This window comes from Leptosomus discolor, unplaced genomic scaffold (genome assembly GCF_034619465.1).
Source record: "Leptosomus discolor isolate bLepDis1 unplaced genomic scaffold, bLepDis1.hap2 HAP2_SCAFFOLD_260, whole genome shotgun sequence".
In the NCBI taxonomy this organism is placed as follows: Eukaryota; Metazoa; Chordata; class Aves; order Leptosomiformes; family Leptosomidae; genus Leptosomus; species Leptosomus discolor.
In genome coordinates, this window is record NW_028237756.1 from 1 (window position 1) to 19,231 (window position 19,231).

At 63.1% G+C, this 19,231-nt stretch overlaps 1 protein-coding gene across 1 annotated transcript in view; it reads right to left on the bottom strand.

Moving 5' to 3' along the window:
- Positions 1–89: 89 nt before the first annotated feature.
- Positions 90–19,231, bottom strand: part of LOC104344186 (myosin-6) — a gene marked incomplete at its 3' end in the record, with an annotated part of 29,016 nt that continues 9,874 nt past the window's right edge. Inside the window, 29 exon segments of the mRNA XM_086480703.1 lie at positions 90–224; positions 2,409–2,504; positions 3,493–3,768; positions 3,853–3,978; positions 4,127–4,330; positions 4,417–4,464; positions 4,466–4,726; positions 5,691–5,710; positions 5,713–5,787; positions 5,790–5,813; positions 5,912–6,077; positions 6,173–6,356; positions 8,419–8,615; positions 10,332–10,450; positions 10,550–10,676; positions 11,323–11,712; positions 13,302–13,392; positions 13,480–13,625; positions 13,725–13,901; positions 14,988–15,230; positions 15,326–15,454; positions 15,555–15,681; positions 15,779–15,915; positions 17,693–17,816; positions 17,898–18,015; positions 18,123–18,210; positions 18,311–18,384; positions 18,478–18,787; positions 18,904–19,074. Coding sequence (XP_086336829.1) covers positions 90–224; positions 2,409–2,504; positions 3,493–3,768; positions 3,853–3,978; positions 4,127–4,330; positions 4,417–4,464; positions 4,466–4,726; positions 5,691–5,710; positions 5,713–5,787; positions 5,790–5,813; positions 5,912–6,077; positions 6,173–6,356; positions 8,419–8,615; positions 10,332–10,450; positions 10,550–10,676; positions 11,323–11,712; positions 13,302–13,392; positions 13,480–13,625; positions 13,725–13,901; positions 14,988–15,230; positions 15,326–15,454; positions 15,555–15,681; positions 15,779–15,915; positions 17,693–17,816; positions 17,898–18,015; positions 18,123–18,210; positions 18,311–18,384; positions 18,478–18,787; positions 18,904–19,074 — 4,383 coding nt within the window.

The window sequence follows — 19,231 nt, forward strand, 5'->3', positions numbered from 1 at the left end:
TTGCCGGGGGGGGGGGGAGGGGGGAGGAGGGCGCAGGGGTGGTGGGGGCGGGGCCGGGGGGGCGGGGCGGGGGGAGGGGCGGGGCCCACCTTGGCGCCGGCGTCGCGGCTCCTGGCCCGCAGCTTGTTGGCCTGCGCCTCCGCCATGTCGGCCCGTTCCTGCGCCTCGTCCAGCTCGTGCTGCGCCTTCCGGAACTTGGCCAGGTTGGCCGCGGCCTGCGCCTCCTGCGGGCGGGGGGGGATGGGGGGGGGGGCTGCCCCACGGCTGCCCCACGGCTGCCCCACGGCTGCCCCACGGCTGCCCCTCCTGCCCCACGGCTGACACTTCTGACCCATGGCTGACCCACGGCTGCCCCACGGCTGCCCCTCCTGCCCCACAGCTGCCCCACAGCTGCCCACGGCTGCCCCACGGCTGCCCCACGGCTGCCCCACGGCTGCCCCTCCTGCCCACGGCTGACACTTCTGACCCATGGCTGACCCACGGCTGCCCCACGGCTGCCCCTCCTGCCCCACGGCTGACCCACGGCTGCCCCACAGCTGCCCCTCCTGCCCCATGGCTGCCCCACGGCTGTCCCTCCTGCCCATGGCTGCCCATGGCTGACCCACGGCTGACCCTTCTGCCCATGGCTGCCCCACAGCTGACCCTCCTGCCCCACAGCTTCCCCTTCTGCCCCACGGCTGCCCCATGGCTGCCCCACGGCTGCCCATGGCTGTCCCTCCTGCCCCACGGCTGCCCCACGGCTGCCTCTCCTGCCCCACGGCTGCCCCACGGCTGACCCTCCTGCCCCACGGCTGCCCCATGCTTCCCCTTCTGCCCCATGGCTGCCCCACGGCTGCCCACGGCTGCCCCACGGCTTCCCCTTCTGCCCCATGGCTGCCCCACGGCTGCCCCTTCTGCCCCACGGCTGACCCATGGCTGCCCCACGGCTGCCCCTCCTGCCCCACGGCTGCCCCACGGCTGCCCCACGGCTGACCCTTCTGCCCCACAGCCACCCACCTACCACACAGCTGTCACTCTGCCCCACAGCGCCCCTCCTGCCCCACAGCTGCCCACAGCCACCCCTCTGGCCCACAACTGCCCCTCTGCCCCACAGCTGCCCTCCTGTCCCACAACTGCCCCACAGCTGCCCCTCTGCCCCACGGCTGCCCCACGGCTGCCCCATGGCTGCCCTTCCTGCCTCACAGCCCCCCTCCTGCCCCACAACCACCCCTCAGCCCCACAGCCCCCCTCCTGCCCCACAGCTGCCCCACAGCCCCCTCCTGCCCCACAGCCCTCCGGCCGGCTGCCAGGTCTACCTTCTCCTCACCCTCCCACCGTCCGTCTGCCCCCGTCGCTCGTCTGCCGCGCGTCCGGCCTCCCCTCCCCCGCCCCCCATCGGTCCCTCTTCTCCTCCATCCCTCCAGCCATCCCTCCTCCTCCTCCTCTTCCGTCCATCCCTCCCTCCATCCATCCTTCTCCATCTCTCCACCATCCATCCCTCCTTCTCCTCTTCCATCTCTCCCACTGTCCGTGTGTCCTTCTTCTCCATCTCTTCCACTGTCCGTCCATCCATCCTTCTCCTCCATCCATCCATCATCCCTCCCTCCATCCATCCTTCATCTCTCCCACCACCCATCCATCCTTCTCCTCTTCCATCTCTCCCACTGTCCGTGTGTCCTTCTCCATCTCTTCCACTGTCCATCCAGCCATCCTTCTCCTCCATCCATCCATCCATCCATCCTTCTCCATCTCTCCACCATCCCTCCTCCTCCTCTTCCATCTCTCCCACTGTCCGTGTGTCCTTCTTCTTCTCCATCTCTTCCACTGTCCATCCATCCATCCTTCTCCTCCATCCATCCATCCATCCTCCCTCCATCCATCCATCCTTCTCCATCTCTCCCACCACCCATCCATCCTTCTCCTCTTCCACCTCTCCCACCCTCCATTCTCCTCCCACCCTCCCTCCTCCTTCTCTTCCATCTCTCCGTCCGTCGTCCTTCTCCTCGTCCACCCCCCCCCACCCATCTGTTCTTCTTCTTCTCCATTCTCCATCCATCCACCCTCCCATCCCTCCTTCTCCTCTCCCTTCCCTCCCACCATCCATCCATCCCTCCCACCATCCCTCCTCCTCCTCTTCCATCTCTCCACTGTCCGTGTGTCCTTCTCCATCTCTTCCACTGTCCATCCAGCCATCCTTCTCCTCCATCCATCCATCCACCCTTCTCCATCTCTCCCACCATCCATCCCTCCTTCTTCTTCTCCATCCATCCACCATCCATCCATCTCTCCCACCATCCATCCATCCTTCTCCTCTTCCATCTCTCCCACCCTCCATTCTTCTTCTTCTCCATCCCGCCCCATCCCTCCCTCCTCCTCCTCTCCCACCTCTCCCACCCCCCATCCCCCCCCCGCCGGCCCCGGGCACCCACCGCCTCCTCCGCCTGCCGCTTGTAGGCCTTGACCTTCGTCTGCAGCTTCTCCACCAGGTCCTGCAGCCGCAGCAGGTTCTTCTTGTCCTCCTCCGTCTGCGGGGGAGGGGAGAGGCGGGGCTGAGGCCGGACCCCGGGCCCTCGCCGGGCCTTGGTTGCCCTCCCTGGGCGGGGCCTGAGCTGGGGCCTGGCTTCTCCACGGCCCTGGGGCCACCAGGTCGAGGTTCTGGGTCAACCCCGTCCCTGTGGCCCACCAAGTCAACCTTCTGGCTCAACCATGTCCCTGTGGCCACCAGGTCAAGGTTCTGGGTCAACCACGTCCCTGTGGCCACCAGGTCGAGGTTCTGGGTCAACCCCATCCCTGTGGCCACCAGGTCGAGGTTCTGGGTCAACCCCATCCCTGTGGCCACCAGGTCAAGGTTCTGGGTCAACCACGTCCCTGTGGCCACCAGGTCAAGGTTCTGGGTCAACCGTGTCCCTGTGGCCACCAAGTCAACATCCTTGGTCACCACGTCCCTGTGGCCACCAGGTCGAGGTTCTGGGTCAACCCCATCCCTGTGGCCACCAGGTCAAGGCTCAGGGTCAACCACGTCCCTGTGGCCACCAGGTCAAGCTTCTGGGTCAACCACGATCCTGTGGCCACCAAGTCAACATCCTTGGTCACCAGGTCAAGTTTCTGGGTCAACCATGTACCTGTGGCCACCAGGTCAAGCTTCTGGCTCAACCACATCCCTGTGGCCACCAGGTCGAGGTTCTGGCTCAACCACATCCCTGTGGCCACCAGGTCGAGGTTCTGGGTCAACCACGTCCCTGTGGCCACCAGGTCAAGGCTCAGGGTCAACCACATCCCTGTGGCCACCAGGTCAAGCTTCTGGGTCAACCACGATCCTGTGGCCACCAAGTCAACATCCTGGTCACCACGCCCCTGTGGCCACCAGGTCAACGTTCTGGGTCAACCACGTCCCTGTGGCCACCAGGCCAACCCTGTTCTACCTCCCCGGCTCCGGGGACGGCGGGTGGCCGCCATCTTGGGCCGCCTTCTCGTTCCCGCGGCGGGCCAGCGGCGGGCCCGCGGTGGCCCCACCTGGTAGCCCAGCTCCTTGAGGCGCCGCTCGGACTTGCGCAGCCCCTTGACGCTCTCGGCGTTGCGCTTCTGCTCGCCCTCCAGCTCGGCCTCCAGCTCCCGCACGCGGCCCTCCAGCTTCTGCAGCTGCTTCTTGCCCCCCTTGAGGGCCAACTGCTCCGCCTCGTCCAGCCGCACCTGCAGGTCCTTGATGGTCTGCTCCATGTTCTTCTTCATCCTCTCCAGGTGGGCGCTGGTGACCTGCTCCTTCTTCAGCTCCTCCGCCATCATGGCCGCCTGCCCGGTGCGGGGAGAAGCTGGAGGGACCTCCCTTGGGCCCGCCCTCCACCGCCGCCCCCCACGCCCCGCCGCGGCGCTCACGTCGGTGATGGCCTTCTTGGCCTTCTCCTCGGCGTTGCGGCACTCCTGGACGGCCTCCTCCACCTCCCCCTGCAGCTGGGAGATGTCCCCCTCCAGCTTCTTCTTCTGGTTGATGAGGCTGGTGTTCTGCGGGCGGGGAGGACCTCAGGAGGCGGCCACCGGGCCGCCAGCCCGGCCCCGCGGCGCCCCGAGCCGCTCCCGCCCTCGGGGGCCTTGGCACCTCGGCCCCGAAGAACCCACCCGAGGTTGAGGTTTCTCCTGGGTTGGGTCTCACCTGGGAATGGAGGAGCTGGACCCTCTCGCTGGCCTCCACCAGCTCCTGCTCGGCCACCTTGCGGCCCCTCTCGCTCTGCTCGCCCGCCGCCCGCAGCTCCTCCAGCTCCGCCTGCAGGAGGTTGGTCCTCCTCTCCGCCAGCGCCATGTTCTCCTTCAGGTCCTCGTTGACCCGCCCGGCCTCGTCCAACTGCGACTGGGCGTCCTGCGAGGTGGTAGGGTGGGGCGGTGGGGACGCCGTGGTGGCCACGGCCACCCCCTCTCCCCGCCGCCCACCCCCACCTCGGGTACCTTCAGGTAGCCCTGCAAGGTCTTGACTTGCTTCTGGGCCTCGGCGGCCCGAGCGGTTTGGCGTGACCCAACTGGATCTCATCTCGTTGAGGTCGCCCTCCATCTTCTTCTTCAGCCTCAGCGCCTCGTTGCGGCTCCGGGTCTCGGCGTCCAGCGAGGCCTGGAGGGACTCGAGCGCCCGCAGGTGGTTGCGCTTGGCCTGCTCCAGCTCCTCGTCCTTCTCGGCCGCCTTGCGCTCCTGCTCCGCCTTGGCCTGGTTGAACTCCAGCTGCGCCCGCAGGATCTTCCCCTCCTCGTGCTCCAGGGAGGCCTGGGCGGGGGGGCAAAAGTGGTGACACCACGGAGGACCACGAAGGTGGTGACACCATGAAGACGTGATGCCACGGAGGGCCGTGAAGCTGGTGACACCGTGGAGGACCATGAAGATGGTGACACCACGAAGATGGTGACACCACGAAGATGGTGACACCGTGGAGGACCATGAAGGTGGTGGCACCATGGAGGACCATGAAGATGGTGACACCACGAAGATGGTGACACCATGGAGGACCACGAAGGTGGTGACACCACAAAGGACCATGAAGATGGTGACACCATGGAGGACCATGAAGGTGGTGACACCACGGAGGACCATGAAGATGGTGACACCACGGAGGACCACAACATGGTGACACCATGGAGGACCACGAAGGTGGTGACACCATGGAGCACCGTGAAGATGGTGACACCACGAAGATGGTGACACCACGGAGGGCCGTGAAGATGGTGACACTGTGGAGGACCACGAGATGGTGACACCACGGAGGACCACAAACATGGTGACACCATGGAGGACCATGAAGATGGTGACACTGCAGAGGATCACGAAGATGGTGACACCATGGAGGACCACGAAGGTGGTGGCACCATGGAGGACCATGAAGACGGTGACACCACAAAGATGGTGACACCACGGAGGGCCGTGAAGATGGTGACACCACGGAGGACCATGAAGGTGGTGACACCATGGAGGACCACAAAGATGGTGACACCACGAAGATGGTGACACCAGGGAGGACCGTGAAGATGGTGACACCACGAAGATGGTGACACCACGGAGGACCATGAAGATGGGGACACCACAGAGGACCACAAACAATGGTGACACCACGAAGATGGTGACACCATGGAGGACCACGAAGCTGGTGACACCAGGGAGGACCACGGAGATGGTGACACCACAGAGGACCACCACGAGGGTGTGTGGGGACACGCAGGGAGGTGCCCGCCCTCACCTCGGCCTCCTCCAGGGCGGCTGCAGCTCCATCTTCTCCACGTCCAGCTGCTTCCTGACCTTCTCCAGCTCATGGATGCTCTTGTGGCCGGCGCCAGCTGCTCCGTCAGCTCCGAGAGCTCCTCTGGGGGGGGGGGGGGGGGGTGGGCGGGAAGGGTCCCTCAGACCTCCCGGCGGGGGGATGGGAGGAGACAGAGCACCAGGCCCACCGGTGACCCTCACCTTGGAGGTTCTTGTTCTCCCTCTTGAAGGTCTCCAGGTGCTCCAGGGCCTCCTCGTAGGCGTTCCTCAGCTTGAAGAGCTCCGTGCTGAGGCCCCGTGCCTCCTTCTGCGCCGCCTCCAGCTCCGTCTGCGCCTCCTCGAACTTCTGCTTCCACTCCGACACCACCTGCCGCCCGGCCCGGTGGTCACCCCCGGGGGTCCTGTGCCCTTCCCCCACTCCCCCACCTCCCCCGCCCCACCCCCCCACCCCCCCCCCCCCACCTTATCGAAATTCCGCTGCTTCTTGTCCAAGGCGGCGGCGGCCGCGTTCGACCGCTCCACGTCGGCCATCAGGTCCTCGATCTCGCTCTGCAGCCGGTGCTTGGTCTTCTCCAGCGAGGAGCACTTGGCGTTGACGGCCTCCACCGCCTCCTCGGCCTCCTGCAGCCGCTGCGCCAGCTTCTTCCTGCCGGCCGCCGCCACCGTCACCCCCGCCGTGGAGGTGGGGCGAGACGGCGGCGGGACCCCGCAGTGGGGTCAACGTGGGGGTTGAGGTCGCCCAGTTGGGTCAACGTGGGGGTTGAGGTCGCCCAGTTGGGTCAACACGGGGTTCGAGGTCACCCAGTTGGGTCAATGTGGGGGTTGAGGTTGCCCAGTTGGGTCAACGTGGGGTTCGAGGTCGCCCAGTTGGGTCAACGTGGGATTCGAGGTCGCCCAGTTGGGTCAACGTGAGGTTCAAGGTCGCCCCAGTTGGGTCAACGTGGGGTTTGAGGTCGCCCAGTTGGGTCAACGTGGGGTTTGAGGTCGCCCAGTTGGGTCAACACGGGGTTCGAGGTCACCCAGTTGGGTCAATGTGGGGTTGAAGTCGCCCAGTTGGGTCAACGTGAGGTTCAAGGGTTGCCCAGTTGGTCAACGTGGGGTTTGAGGTCGCCCCGTTGGGTCAATGCGGGGGTTCAAGGTCGCCCAGTTGGGTCAACGCTGGGTTTGAGGTCGCCCAGTTGGGTCAATGTGGGGTTCGAGGTCGCCCAGTTGGGTCAACGTGGGGTTCGAGGTCGCCCAGTTGGGGTCAACGTGGGATTCGAGGTCGCCCAGTTGGGTCAATGTGGGGTTCAAGGTCGCCCAGTTGGGTCAATGTGGGGTTTGAGGTCACCCAGTTGGGTCAACGTGGGATTCGAGGTTGCCCAGTTGGGTCAACGTGAGGTTCAAGGTCACCCCAGTTGGGTCAATGTGGGGTTTGAGGTCGCCCAGTTGTGTCAACGTGGGGTTTCAGGTCGCCCAGTTGGGTCAACACGGGGTTCGAGGTCACCCAGTTGGGTCAATGTGGGGGTTGAGGTCACCCAGTTGGGTCAACGTGGGGTTCAAGGTCGCCCAGTTGGGTCAACGTGGGGTTTGAGGTCGCCCAGTTGGGTCAACGTGGGATTCGAGGTCGCCCAGTTGGGTCAACGTGGGGTTTGAGGTCGCCCAGTTGGGTCAACGTGGGGTTTGAGGTCGCCCAGTTGGGTCAACACGGGTTCGAGGTCACCCAGTTGGGTCAATGTGGGGGTTGAAGTCGCCCAGTTGGGTCAACGTGGGGTTCAAGGTCGCCCAGTTGGGTCAACGTGGGGTTTGAGGTCACCCAGTTGGGTCAACGTGGGATTCGAGGTCGCCCAGTTTGGGTCAATGTGGGGTTCAAGGTCGCCCAGTTGGGTCAACGTGGGGTTTGAGGTCGCCCAGTTGGGTCAACGTGGGGTTCAAGGTCGCCCAGTTGGGTCAATGTGGGGTTTGAGGTCACCCAGTTGGGTCAACGTGGGGTTCAAGGTCGCCCAGTTGGGTCAACGTGGCGTTCAGGGTCGCCCAGTTGGGTCAACGTGAGGTCCAAGGTCGCCCCGTTGGGTCAACGTGGGGTTTGAGGTCGCCCAGTTGGGTCAACGTGGGGTTTGAGGTCGCCCCGGTTGGGTCAATGTGGGGTTCAAGGTCACCCCAGTTGGGTCAATGTGAGGTTCGAGGTCGCCCAGTTGGGTCAACGTGGGGTTCAAGGTCGCCCCAGTTGGGGTCAACGTGAGGTTTGAGGTCGCCCCGTTGGGTCAACGCGGGGTTTGAGGTCGCCCCGTTGGGTCAACGTGGGGTTTGAGGTCGCCCAGTTGGGTCAACGTGGGGTTTGAGGTCACCCAGTTGGGTCAACGTGGGGTTTGAGGTCGCCCAGTTGGGTCAACGCGGGGTTCGAGGTCACTCAGTTGGGTCAATGTGGGGGTTGAGGTTGCCCAGTTGGGTCAATGTGGGGTTCAGGTCGCCCAGTTGGGTCAAAGCAGGGTTTGAGGTCGCCCAGTTGGGTCAACGTGGGATTCAAGGTCGCCAGTTGGTTCAACGTGGGGGTTGAGGTCACCCAGTCGGGTCAACGTGGGGTTCGAGGTCGCCCAGTTGGGTCAATGTGGGGTTCGAGGTCGCCCAGTTGGGTCAACGTGAGGTTTGAGGTCACCCAGTTGGGCTCCCAGTCCACCACCCCCCCCCCCCCCCCCCCGGCCACCCCGGCGACCCCCGGCGCCGCTCACTTGGCCTCCTCCAGCTCCTCGGTGCGCTGGATGGCGTCCGTCTCGTACTTGGTCCTCCACTGGGCCACCTCGGCGTTGGCCTTGGAGAGCAGGCGCTGGAGCTCGGCCTTGGCTCCGTCTCCTCCTCGTACTGCTCCCCGCAGGAGGTCCCCGTCGTGCCGGGCCGACTGCAGGGCGTGGGCCAGCGCGTTCTTGGCCTGCGGGGACGAGGGACACCGGTGGCACCCGTCAGCGGCCGCCTCGGGGGCTCCGGCTCGCCGCGAGCTGGTCCTCGTCGTCCAAATCCAACTGGCCTTCTGTAGGCCCTAAACCGACTTCTCCAGGCCAACCAACCTTCCGCAGACCAACCCAACCCTCCTCAGACCTCCTCCAGACCAACCCAACTGTCCATAGACCTTCTCCAGACCTACCCAACCCTCCTCAGACTTCTCCAGACAACTCAACCTTCTCCAGACCAACCCAACCGTCCTCTAGGCCAACCCGGCCCTCTTCAGACCTTCTCCAGACCAACCCAACTGTCCATAGACCTTCTCCAGGCCAACCCAACCCTCCTCAGACCTTCTCCAGACCAACCCAACACTCCTCTAGGCCAACCAATGCACCTTAGACCATCTCTAGACCAACCCAACCCTCCTTCAGATCAACCCAACCTCCTCCAGACCTCCTCCAGACCAACCCAACTGTCCATAGACCTTCTCCAGACCAACCCAACCCTCCTCAGACCTTCTCTAGACCAACCCAACCTTCTCCAGACCAACTCAACCTTCTCCAGACCAACCCAACCCTCCTCAGACCTTCTCCAGACCAACCCAACCCTCCTCTAGACCTTCTCCAGGCCAACCCAACCTTCCCCAGACCAACCCAACCCTCCTCAGACCTTCTCCAGACCAACCCAACCCTCTTCTAGGCCAACCCAATGCACCTTAGAACATCTCCAGACCAACCCAACCTTCTCCAGACCAACCCAACCCTCCTCTGGGCCAACCCAATGCACCTTAAACCATCTCCAGACCAACCAACCTTCCTCTAGACCTTCTCTAGACCAACCCAACTTTCTCCAGACCAACCCAACCCTCCTCAGACCTTCTCCAGACCAACCTAACCTTCCTCTAGACCTTCTCCAGACCAACCCAACCTTCTCCAGACCAACCCAACCCTCCTCTGGGCCAACCCAATGCACCTTAAACCCTCTCCAGACCAACCCAACCCTCCTCTAGACCTTCTCCAGACCAACCCAACTTTCTCCAGACCAATCCAGCCCTCCTCAGACCTTCTCAAGACCAACCCCACCTTCTCCAGACCAACCCAACCCTCCTCAGACCTTCTCCAGACCAACCCCACGTTCTCCAGGACAAACCAACCCTTCCTCAGACCTTCTCCAGACCAACCCAACCTTCTCCAGACCAACTCAGCCTCCTCAGACCAACCCAACTCTCTTCCAGACCTTCTCCAGACCAACCCCACGTTCTCCAGGACAAACCAACCCTTCCTCAGACCTTCTCCAGACCAACCCAACCTTCTCCAGACCAACTCAGCCTCCTCAGACCAACCCAACTCTCTTCCAGACCTTCTCCAGACCAACCCAACCTTCTCCAGACCAACCCAACCTTCTCCAGACCAACCCCACCTTCTCCAGACCAACCCAACCCCCCTCAGACCTTCTCCAGACCAACCCCACCTCTCCAGGACAAACCAACCCTTCCTCAGACCTTCTCCAGACCAACCCAACCTTCTCCAGACCATCTCAGCCTCCTCAGACCAACCCAACTCTCTTCCAGACCTTCTCCAGACCAACCCAACCTTCTCCAGACCAACCCAACCTTCTCCAGAACAACCCAACCTTCTCCAGACCAACCCAACCCTTCCCCAGACCAACCCAATCCTTCCCCAGACCTTCTCCGGACCAGCCTGACCTTCATCTCCTCCTCCAGCTGCCTCTTCAGGTCCTCCAGCTGCTGGGTGTAGGACTGCTTGCCCCTGGTGAGCTGAGAGACGAGGGCCTCCTTCTCCTCCAGCTGCCGGGACAGCTCTCCTGCGGGGGGAGGGGAGATATTGGGGGGGGGAGGGGAGAAGAGGGAAGATGGGGGGCGGGGGGGGGGGGGGAGGGGTGCCGGGGGGGCGGGGCTCCCACCGTTCTCAGCCTGGAGCTTGGCCCGCTGGGCGCTGGCGTCGTTGAGGACCCGCTGGGTCTCCTCCAGCTTGGCCCGGTGCTCGGCCGCCTGGTCCTCGGCGGCGCGGCAGAGCTTCTCCACCCCCACCTGGGACGGGCGGGCGGGGGTGAAGGGGGCGGGGCGCGCCCCGACACCCACCCTCGGGGCTGCCGCCTCCTCCCCCCTCCCCTTCCTCCCCCTCTTCCTCCTCCTTCTCGTCCTCCTCCTCCTCCTCCCCCTCCCCCTCCTCCCCCTCCTCCTCATCCTCCTCCTCCTCCTCCTCCTACCCCTCCTCCTCGTCCTCATCCTCATCCTCGTCCTCCTCCTCCTCGTCCTCATCCTCATCCTCGTCCTCCTCCTCCTCATCCTCCTCCTCCTCCTCGTCCTCCTCCTCCTCCTCCTCCCCCTTCTCCTCCTCATTCTCGTCCTTGTCCTCCACTTCCTCGTCCTCGTCCTTGTCCTTCTCCTCCTCCCCCCCCCTCTTCCTCCTCCTCCTCCTCCTCGTCCTCCTCTTCCTCGTCCTCCTCCTCCTCGTCCTCGTCCTTGTCCTCCTCCTCCTCCTCCTCCTCCTCCTCCTCCTCCTCCTCCTCCTCCTCCTCCTCCTCCCCCTCCCCCTCCTCCTCCTCCTCCCCCTCCTCCTCCCCCTCCCCCTCCTCCTTCTCCTCCCCCTCCCCCTCCCCCTCCCCCTCCTCTTCCTCCTCCTCCTCGTCCTCGTCCTCGTCCTCCTCCTCCTCCTCCTCCTCCTCCTGCCCACCTTGGCCTTGACCAGCTGCTCCATGGCGGCGCCGAGGTCGTCCAGCTCCAGCTTGAGCTCGCTCTTCTCCTTCTCCAGCTTCTGCTTGACGCGCTGCAGGTTGTCCATCTGCTCGCCCAGCTCGGCGGCGCTGTCGGCGTGCTTCTTGCGCAGGGCGGCGGCCGTGGCCTCGTGCCGCAGCGTCGCCTCCTCCAGGTCGCGCCGCAGCTTCTGGAACTCGGCCTCGCGCTTCTTGCCGAGCTCCAGCTGGGCCGAGGTGGCGCCGCCGGCCTCCTCCAGCCGCTCGCTCAGCTCCTCCAGCTCCCGCGACAGCTCCGAGCGCAGCTTCTCCACCTTGGCCCGCCCCGTCCGCTCCGCCTCCAGCTCCTCCTCCAGCTCCTCCAGCCGCGCCTGCGGGCCAAGGCATTGGGGGGGGGGGGGGGGGGTGGGAGCGTGGGGAGGGGCTCCACCCACCTCGGCCCAGCGCCGGGGGGGCTCTTCAGCCAACCCGACCAACTGGAGAGTCTTCAACCCAACAAGCCTGAGACTCTTCAACCCAACCCGACGAAATGGAGAGTCTTCAACCCAACCCAACCAGCTGGAGGCTCTTCAACTCATCCCAACCAACTGGAGACTCTTCAACCCAACCCAACCAACTGCAGAGTCTTCAACCCAACCCAGCCAACTGGAGACTCTTCAACTCAACTGAAACCAACCAACTGGAGACTCTTCAACCCAACCCAACCAGCTGGAGGCTCTTCAACCCAACCCAACCAACTGGAGAGTCTTCAACGCAACCCAACCAACTGGAGAGTCTTCAACCCAACCCACTCAACTGGAGACTCTTCAACTCAACTGAAACCAACCAACTGGAGACTCTTCAACCCAACCCAACCAACTGGAGGCTCTTCAACCCAACCCAACCAACTGGAGACTCTTCAACCCAACCCAACCAACTGGAGAGTCTTCAACCCAACCCAGCCAACTGGAGACTCTTCAACCCAACCCAGCCAACTGGAGACTCTTCAACTCAACTGAAACCAACCAACTGGAGACTCTTCAACCCAACCCAACCAGCTGGAGGCTCTTCAACCCAACCCAACCAACTGGAGACTCTTCAACGCAACCCAACCCAACCAGTTGGAGACTCTTCAACTCAACCCAATCAACTAGAGACTCTTCAACTCAACCCAACCTGCTGGACGTTCTTCAACCCAACTTGACCAACAGGAGACTCTTCAACTCATCCCAACCAACTGGAGAGTCTTCAACCCAACCCAACCAGCTGGACGTTCTTCAACCCAACCTGACCAACTGGAGACTCTTCAACTCAACCCAACCTGACCAGCTGGAGACTCTTCAACCCAACCCAATGAGCTGGAGACTCTTCAACCCAACCCAACCTGACCAGCTGGAGACTCTTCAACCCAACCCAATGAGCTGGAGACTCTTCAACCCAACCCAACCTGACCAGCTGGAGACTCTTCAACCCAACCCAACCACCTGAAGACTCTTCAACTCAACTGAACCCAACCATCTGGAGACTCTTCAACCCAATGAGCTGTAGACTCTTCAGCCCAACCAGCTGGATGCTCTTCAACCCAACCCAACCAACTGGAGACTCTTCAGCCCAACCAGTTGGAGACTCTTCAACTCAACCCAACCGGGTGGACGTTCTTCAACCCAACCTGACCAACTGGAGTCTCTTCAACTCAACCGAGCCAGCTGGAGACTTCAACTCAACTGAACCCAACCAGTTGGAGACTCTTCAACCCAACCCAACCCAACCCAACCAACTGGACATTCTTCAACTCAACTGAACCCGATCAACTGGAGTCTCTTGAATCCAACGAGCTGGAGACTCTTGAATCCAACCCACCCAACTGGAGGCTCAGCAACGCAACTCAACCCAACCCACCCAACTGGAGACTCTCCAGCCCCACCTGACCCGCTGGAGGCCCTTCAGCCCTGCCCAAGGGGGCGGAGCCTCGCTCCCTCACCTGCAGCTCTTTCAGCTTCTTCTGGAGCTGCAGGGCCAGCGCCTGCTCGTCCTCCATCTTGCTGTTCTGCTGGTGGATCTCGAACTCCTTCCTGCGGAGGAAGGTGGGGAGCGACCAGGGCCCTGTCTGCACCCCCGGGTGGGGGGGCGGGGCCGGGCGGGGCGGGGCAGGGCCTCACTTCTTCAGCTTCTCCTCCAGCTGCTGCTTGTCGTTCTCCAGGTCCATGATGTTCTCCTGGGTCAGCTTCAAGTCACCTTCCAGCTTCCTCTTGGCCCGCTCCAGGTCCATCCGGACCTTCTTCTCCTGCTCCAAGGAGCCCTCGAGCTGCGCGGCGACACCGAAACGGGGAGAAACCACCAGGTTTTGTCGTCACACCCACCCCTCCCCCCCCAGAAGCTCCTCGGGGACCGGCCCCGCCCTCACGTCGTCCGCCTGCTGCTCCAGCTTGACTTTGGCCTTCGTCAAGGTGTTGACCTTGTCTTCCTCGGCCTGCAGGTCATCCAGGGCTTGCTGGTGGGCTTCCTGCAGGGCCTTCTTCTCCTTCGTCAGCTTGGCGATGGTCTCGTCCAGGCCGGCCATCTCCTCCGTCAGGTTCTTGACCTGCAGGAGGAGGAAGGTCAGGCCTCCAGCTTGGCGCCGGGGGGTGGGGCAAGGGGCTCCGGGGGGAGATGGACCTCAGTCGCGTGGGAGAAGCCAACCAGGCTCGGGTCTTGGTTGTGCAACCAGTCTTGGGTCTTCTTGACCCAACAGCTTTGGGTCTTCCCAACCCAACTGCCTTGGGTCTTCCCAACCCAACCCAACCACCTTGGATCTTCTCAACCCAACTGGTTTGGGTCTTCTTGACCCAACCACTCTCGGTCTACCCAACCCAAATGGCTCGAGTCTTCTCAACCCAACAGCTTTGGGTCTTTCCAACTCAACCCAACAGCTTTGGGTCTTCACAATCCAACTGGTTTGGATCTTCTCAACACAACCACATTGGGTCTTCTGGACCCAACCAGCCTTGGTCTTCTCAACCCAACAGCTTTGGGTCGTCTCAACCCAACCCAACCAGCCCTGGATCTTCTCAATCCAACTGGTTTGGGTCTTCCCAACTCAACCCAACAGCTTTAGGTCTTCCCAACTCAACTGACTTGGATCTTCTCAACCCAACGACCTTGGGTCTTCTCAACCCAACAGCTTTGGGTCTTCTCAACCCAACCCAACCAGCCTTGGATCTTCTCAGCCCAACTGGTTTGGGTCTTCCCAACCCAACCAGCTTGAGTCTTCTCAACCCAACCCAACTGCCTTGGATCTTCTCAACCCAACCAGCCCTGGATCTTCTCAGCCCAACTGGTTTGGGTCTTCTTGACCCAACCAGCCTTGGTCTTCTCAACCCAACCCAACCAGCCTTGGATCTTCTCAACTCAACTGGTTTGGATCTTCTCAACCCAACCACGTCGGGTCTTCTTGACCCAACCAGCCTTGGTCTTCTCAACCCAAATGGCTCAAGTCTTCTCAACCCAACTGGTTTGGGTCTTCTCAACCCAACCCAACCACCTTGGATCTTCTCAGCCCAACTGGTTTGGGTCTTCTTGACCCAACCAGCCTTGATCTTCTCAACCCAACAGCTTTGGGTCTTCCCAACCAGCTTCAAGTCGACCCCCGCCCCCTCAGCGGGCGGTGGAGGCCCCTCTTCACCCTCACCTTGTTCTCGGTGGCGTGTTTCTCCTTCTCCACCTTGGCCAACGTCAGCTCCAGGTCGTCGATGTCCTTCTTCAGCTCCGAGCACTCGTCCTCCAGCTTCCTCTTCTTGGCCGTCAGCTCGGCGTTCATCTCCTCCTCGTCCTCCAGCCGCTCCGTCAGCTCCTTCACCTTGGCCTCCAGCTGGATCTTGTTCTTGATCAGCTGGTCGCAGCGCTCCTCCGCGTCCGTCAGGTTGTCCTGCTCCTGCGGTGGGGTGGCGGGTGAGGCGAGGGGTGGTGGTGACCACCCCCTTCGAGGTGATTTTGGGGCGGGGGGAGGGGGGGGTGTGTCTCACTCACGGCCTGCACTTGGAGCTGAAGGTCGTTCTTCTCCTGCAGCAGCGAGACCATCTTCTCCTCCAGCTCCTTCCGCCGGCCCTCCGACTTCTCCAGGGCCTCCTTCAGCCGCCCAAACTCCTCCTTCATGGTCTGCAACGAGCCCCACGGAGGTCCCGCCTCGTCCTCCAGCTCCGCCCCGCCCCCCCCCCCCGTAGGCCCCGCCTCTTCCTCCAGCTCCGTCCCACCCCACCTGCATCTCCTTCTCCGTCTCGGCGCTCTTCAGCAAGGGCTTGATCTTGAAGTAGAGCTTCATCCACGGCCAGTTCTTCACCCCCATGAAGGCCCGGACGTTCCACTGGATCACCAGCAGCGCGTCCCTACGGCGGCGGCGACACCGGGATGTCCTCAGGGGAAGTCCCGCCTCCAGGAGGAAGACCCTCCCCCCCCCCCCCCGCCAGATCCCGCCCATCTCACCGGCGCTCCAGGATCTTCTTGAACTCGATGCGCATGAGCTGGCCCCGGGCCTGGGCCTGGATGCGGGTGATGATGCGGGAGAGACGCTCGTCCCGCAGCTCCTCCAGCAGCCCCAGCAGCCCGGCCTTGAAGAAGACCTGGGGGAGGAAGGAGAGGGTTGGGCGGGGTCAAGGGGAGCTCGTGGTTGGTGGGATCGTGGGGTCAAGGGGAGCTCGTGGTTGGTGGGATCATGGGGTCAACAGGAGCTCGTGGTGGGTGGGACCATGAGGTCAAGGAGACCTCGTGATTGGTGGGGTCAACAGGAGCTTGCGATTGGTGGGACTGTGGGGTCAAGAAGAGCTCGTGGTTGGTGGGACCATGGGGTCAAGGAGATCCTGCAGTTGGTAGGACTGTGGGGTCAAGGAGACCCTGTGATTGGTGGGACCATAGGGTCAATGGCAGCTCGTGGTTGGTGGGACCATGGGGTCAACAGGAGCTCGTGGTTGGTGGGACCATGGGGTCAAGGAGACCCTGTGGTTGGTGAGATCGTGGGGTCAAGGAAAGCTTGTGGCTGGTGGGACCGTGGGGTCAATGGGAGCTCGTGGTTGGTGGAACTGTGGGGTCAAGGAGACCCTGTGATTAGTGGGACCGTGGGGTCAATGGGAGCTTGTGGTTGGTGGGACCGTGGGGTCAAGGAGACCCTGCAGTTGGTGGGACTGTGGGGTCAAGGAGAGCTTGTGGCTGGTGGGACCCTGGGGTCAAGGACACCCTGTGGTTAGTGAGATCGTGGGGTCAAGGAGAGCTTGTGGCTGGTGGGACCATGGGGTCAATGGGAGCTCATGGTTGGTGGAACTGTGGGGTCAAGGAGACTCTGTGATTAGTGGGACTTTGGGGTCAACGGGAGCTTGTGGTTGGTGGGACCGTGGGGTCAAGGAGACCCTGCAGTTGATGGGACCGTGGGGTCAAGGAGAGCTTGTGGCTGGTGGTACCCTGGGGTCAATGGGAGCTTGTGGTTGGTGGGACCATGGGGTCAACGGGAGCTCGTGGTTGGTGGGACCGTGGGGTCAACAGGAGCTTGCGATTGGTGGGACTGTGGGGTCAAGAAGAGCTCGTGGTTGGTGGGACCATGGGGTCAAGGAGATCCTGCAGTTGGTAGGACTGTGGGGTCAAGGAGACCCTGTGATTGGTGGGACCATAGGGTCAATGGCAGCTCGTGGTTGGTGGGACCATGGGGTCAACGGGAGCTCGTGGTTGGTGGAACTGTGGGGTCAAGGAGACCCTGTGATTAGTGGGACCGTGGGGTCAAGGAGAGCTTGTGGTTGGTGGGACCGTGGGGTCAAGGAGACCCTGCAGTTGATGGGACTGTGGGGTCAAGGAGAGCTTGTGGCTGGTGGGACCGTGGGGTCAACGGGAGTTGTGGTTGGTGGGACCGTGGGGTCAAGGAGACCCTGTGATTAGTGGGACCGTGGGGTCAAGGAGAGCTTGTGGCTGGTGGGACCATGGGGTCAATGGGAGCTCATGGTTGGTGGAACTGTGGGGTCAAGGACACCCTGTGATTAGTGGGACCGTGGGGTCAAGGAGAGCTTGTGGTTGGTGGGACCGTGGGGTCAAGGAGACCCTGCAGTTGATGGGACCGTGGGGTCAAGGAGAGCTTGTGGCTGGTGGGACCCTGGGGTCAACGGGAGCTTGTGGTTGGTGGGACCGTGGGGTCAAGGAGACCCTGCAGTTGATGGGACCGTGGGGTCAACGGGAGCTCGTGGCTGGTGGGACCCTGGGGTCAACGGGAGCTCGTGATCGGTGGGACCGCGAGGTCAACGGGAGCTCGTGGTTGGTGGAACTGTGGGGTCAAGGAGACCCCGTGATTAGTGGGACCGTGGGGTCAGTGGCAGCTCGTGGCTGGCGGCACCGCGGCCCCCGGTGCCCCCGTGCCGTCACCTTGGTGTGCCCCAGCTTGTACTGGCTGTGGTCGATGTCGAGGGAGCCCAGGAGCTTCTCGGCGCCCTTGCGGCTGTCGATGAACTGGCCCTCGGGGATGGCCGCCGGGTTCAGGATGCGGTACCTGAGGGGCCACCCCAAAATCAGCCCCGCCGAGGTGGGGGGAGGGGTCACCCACCTTGCCCCACCCCCTGTCCCCGCCTACCGCTGCCGGAAGTCACCGTAGAGGATGCGGTTGGGGAAGCCCTTGCGGCAGATGCGGATGCCCTCCAGCACCCCGTTGCAGCGGAGCTGGTGCATCACCAGGGGGTTGTCCATCACGCCTGGAGCGGTTTGGGGGGGGGTGGAGAGGTGTGTGGTGGGGGGAGGGGGGTGTCAGCCATTGGCCACACCCTCCCCCGCCCCCGTTGCCCCGCCCTCCTTTCCTCACCCGGCTCCTTCCGCTCGTTGGGGATGAGGCAGCGGACGAAGTGGGGGTGGGTGGTCTTGAGGTTGGCCATCAGCTTGTTGAGGTTCTCCTGGGGGGGTTGGGGGGAGGAAGCTGAGCTGTGGGGCACAGCCTCGGGGTGGGGGGGGGGGGTTGTTGTCCTCCCTCTGCCCCACGGCGCCCTCCCTCACCCGGTGCAGCGCCGAGACGGTCTGGAAGGAGGATCCCTTCTTCTTGGCTCCTTTCCCCTTCCCACCATCACCACCTGGGGATGAGGAGGTGGCGCCGGTGGGCGAAGCGCCTTCTCCAGCCACCCCCCCACCCCCCCCCCCCGCCCCCTCCCAGCCCCTCCACCCACCGGCGTCCCCCCCGGCGTAGTTGGAGAAGAGGTTGGCCAAGAGCTTGAGGGCCGATTTCTGGTAGAGCCCCACCACCGTCTCGTTGAGGGGGTCCTTGTTCTTCTCCAGCCACCCCAGGATGTTGTAATCCACCGTGCCGGCGTAGTGGACGAGCGAGAAGTGAGCCTCCGCCTTGCCCTTGACGTTCCGGGGCTTCCCGAAATTGGCCGACTTGCCCAGGTGGTTGTCGTAGAGCTTCGCCTTGAAGGTCATGTCCGACGCCTTGGGGAACATGCACTCCTCCTCCAGGATGGACATGATGCCCATGGGCTGCGGAGCACGACGTCTCGTTGGCCACCCACCCCACCCCCCCCTTCCCCCGCCGCCTTTACGCCGCTCCGTGACCGCCCCGGCCCCGGGGGGGAAGGGGGGGGGCGGGGCGGCACCTTCTCGATGAGGTCGATGCAGGCCTGGAGGTCCATGCCGAAGTCGATGAAGTCCCACTCGATGCCCTCCTTCTTGTACTCCTCCTGCTCCAGCACGAACATGTGGTGGTTGAAGAACTGCTGCAGCTTCTCGTTGGTGAAGTTGATGCAGAGCTGCTCGAAGCTGTTGAACTGGGGGGGGGGGGGGGGGAGGGGAGGGGAGGGATGGTGGGGTTGACACCGTGGCTGATGGGGTCGGTGGGGGTCAATGCAGCAGCCAACGGGGTCAACGTGGCACCCAACGGGGTCAACGTGGCACCCAACAGGGTCAAGAAGGCACCCAGTACTG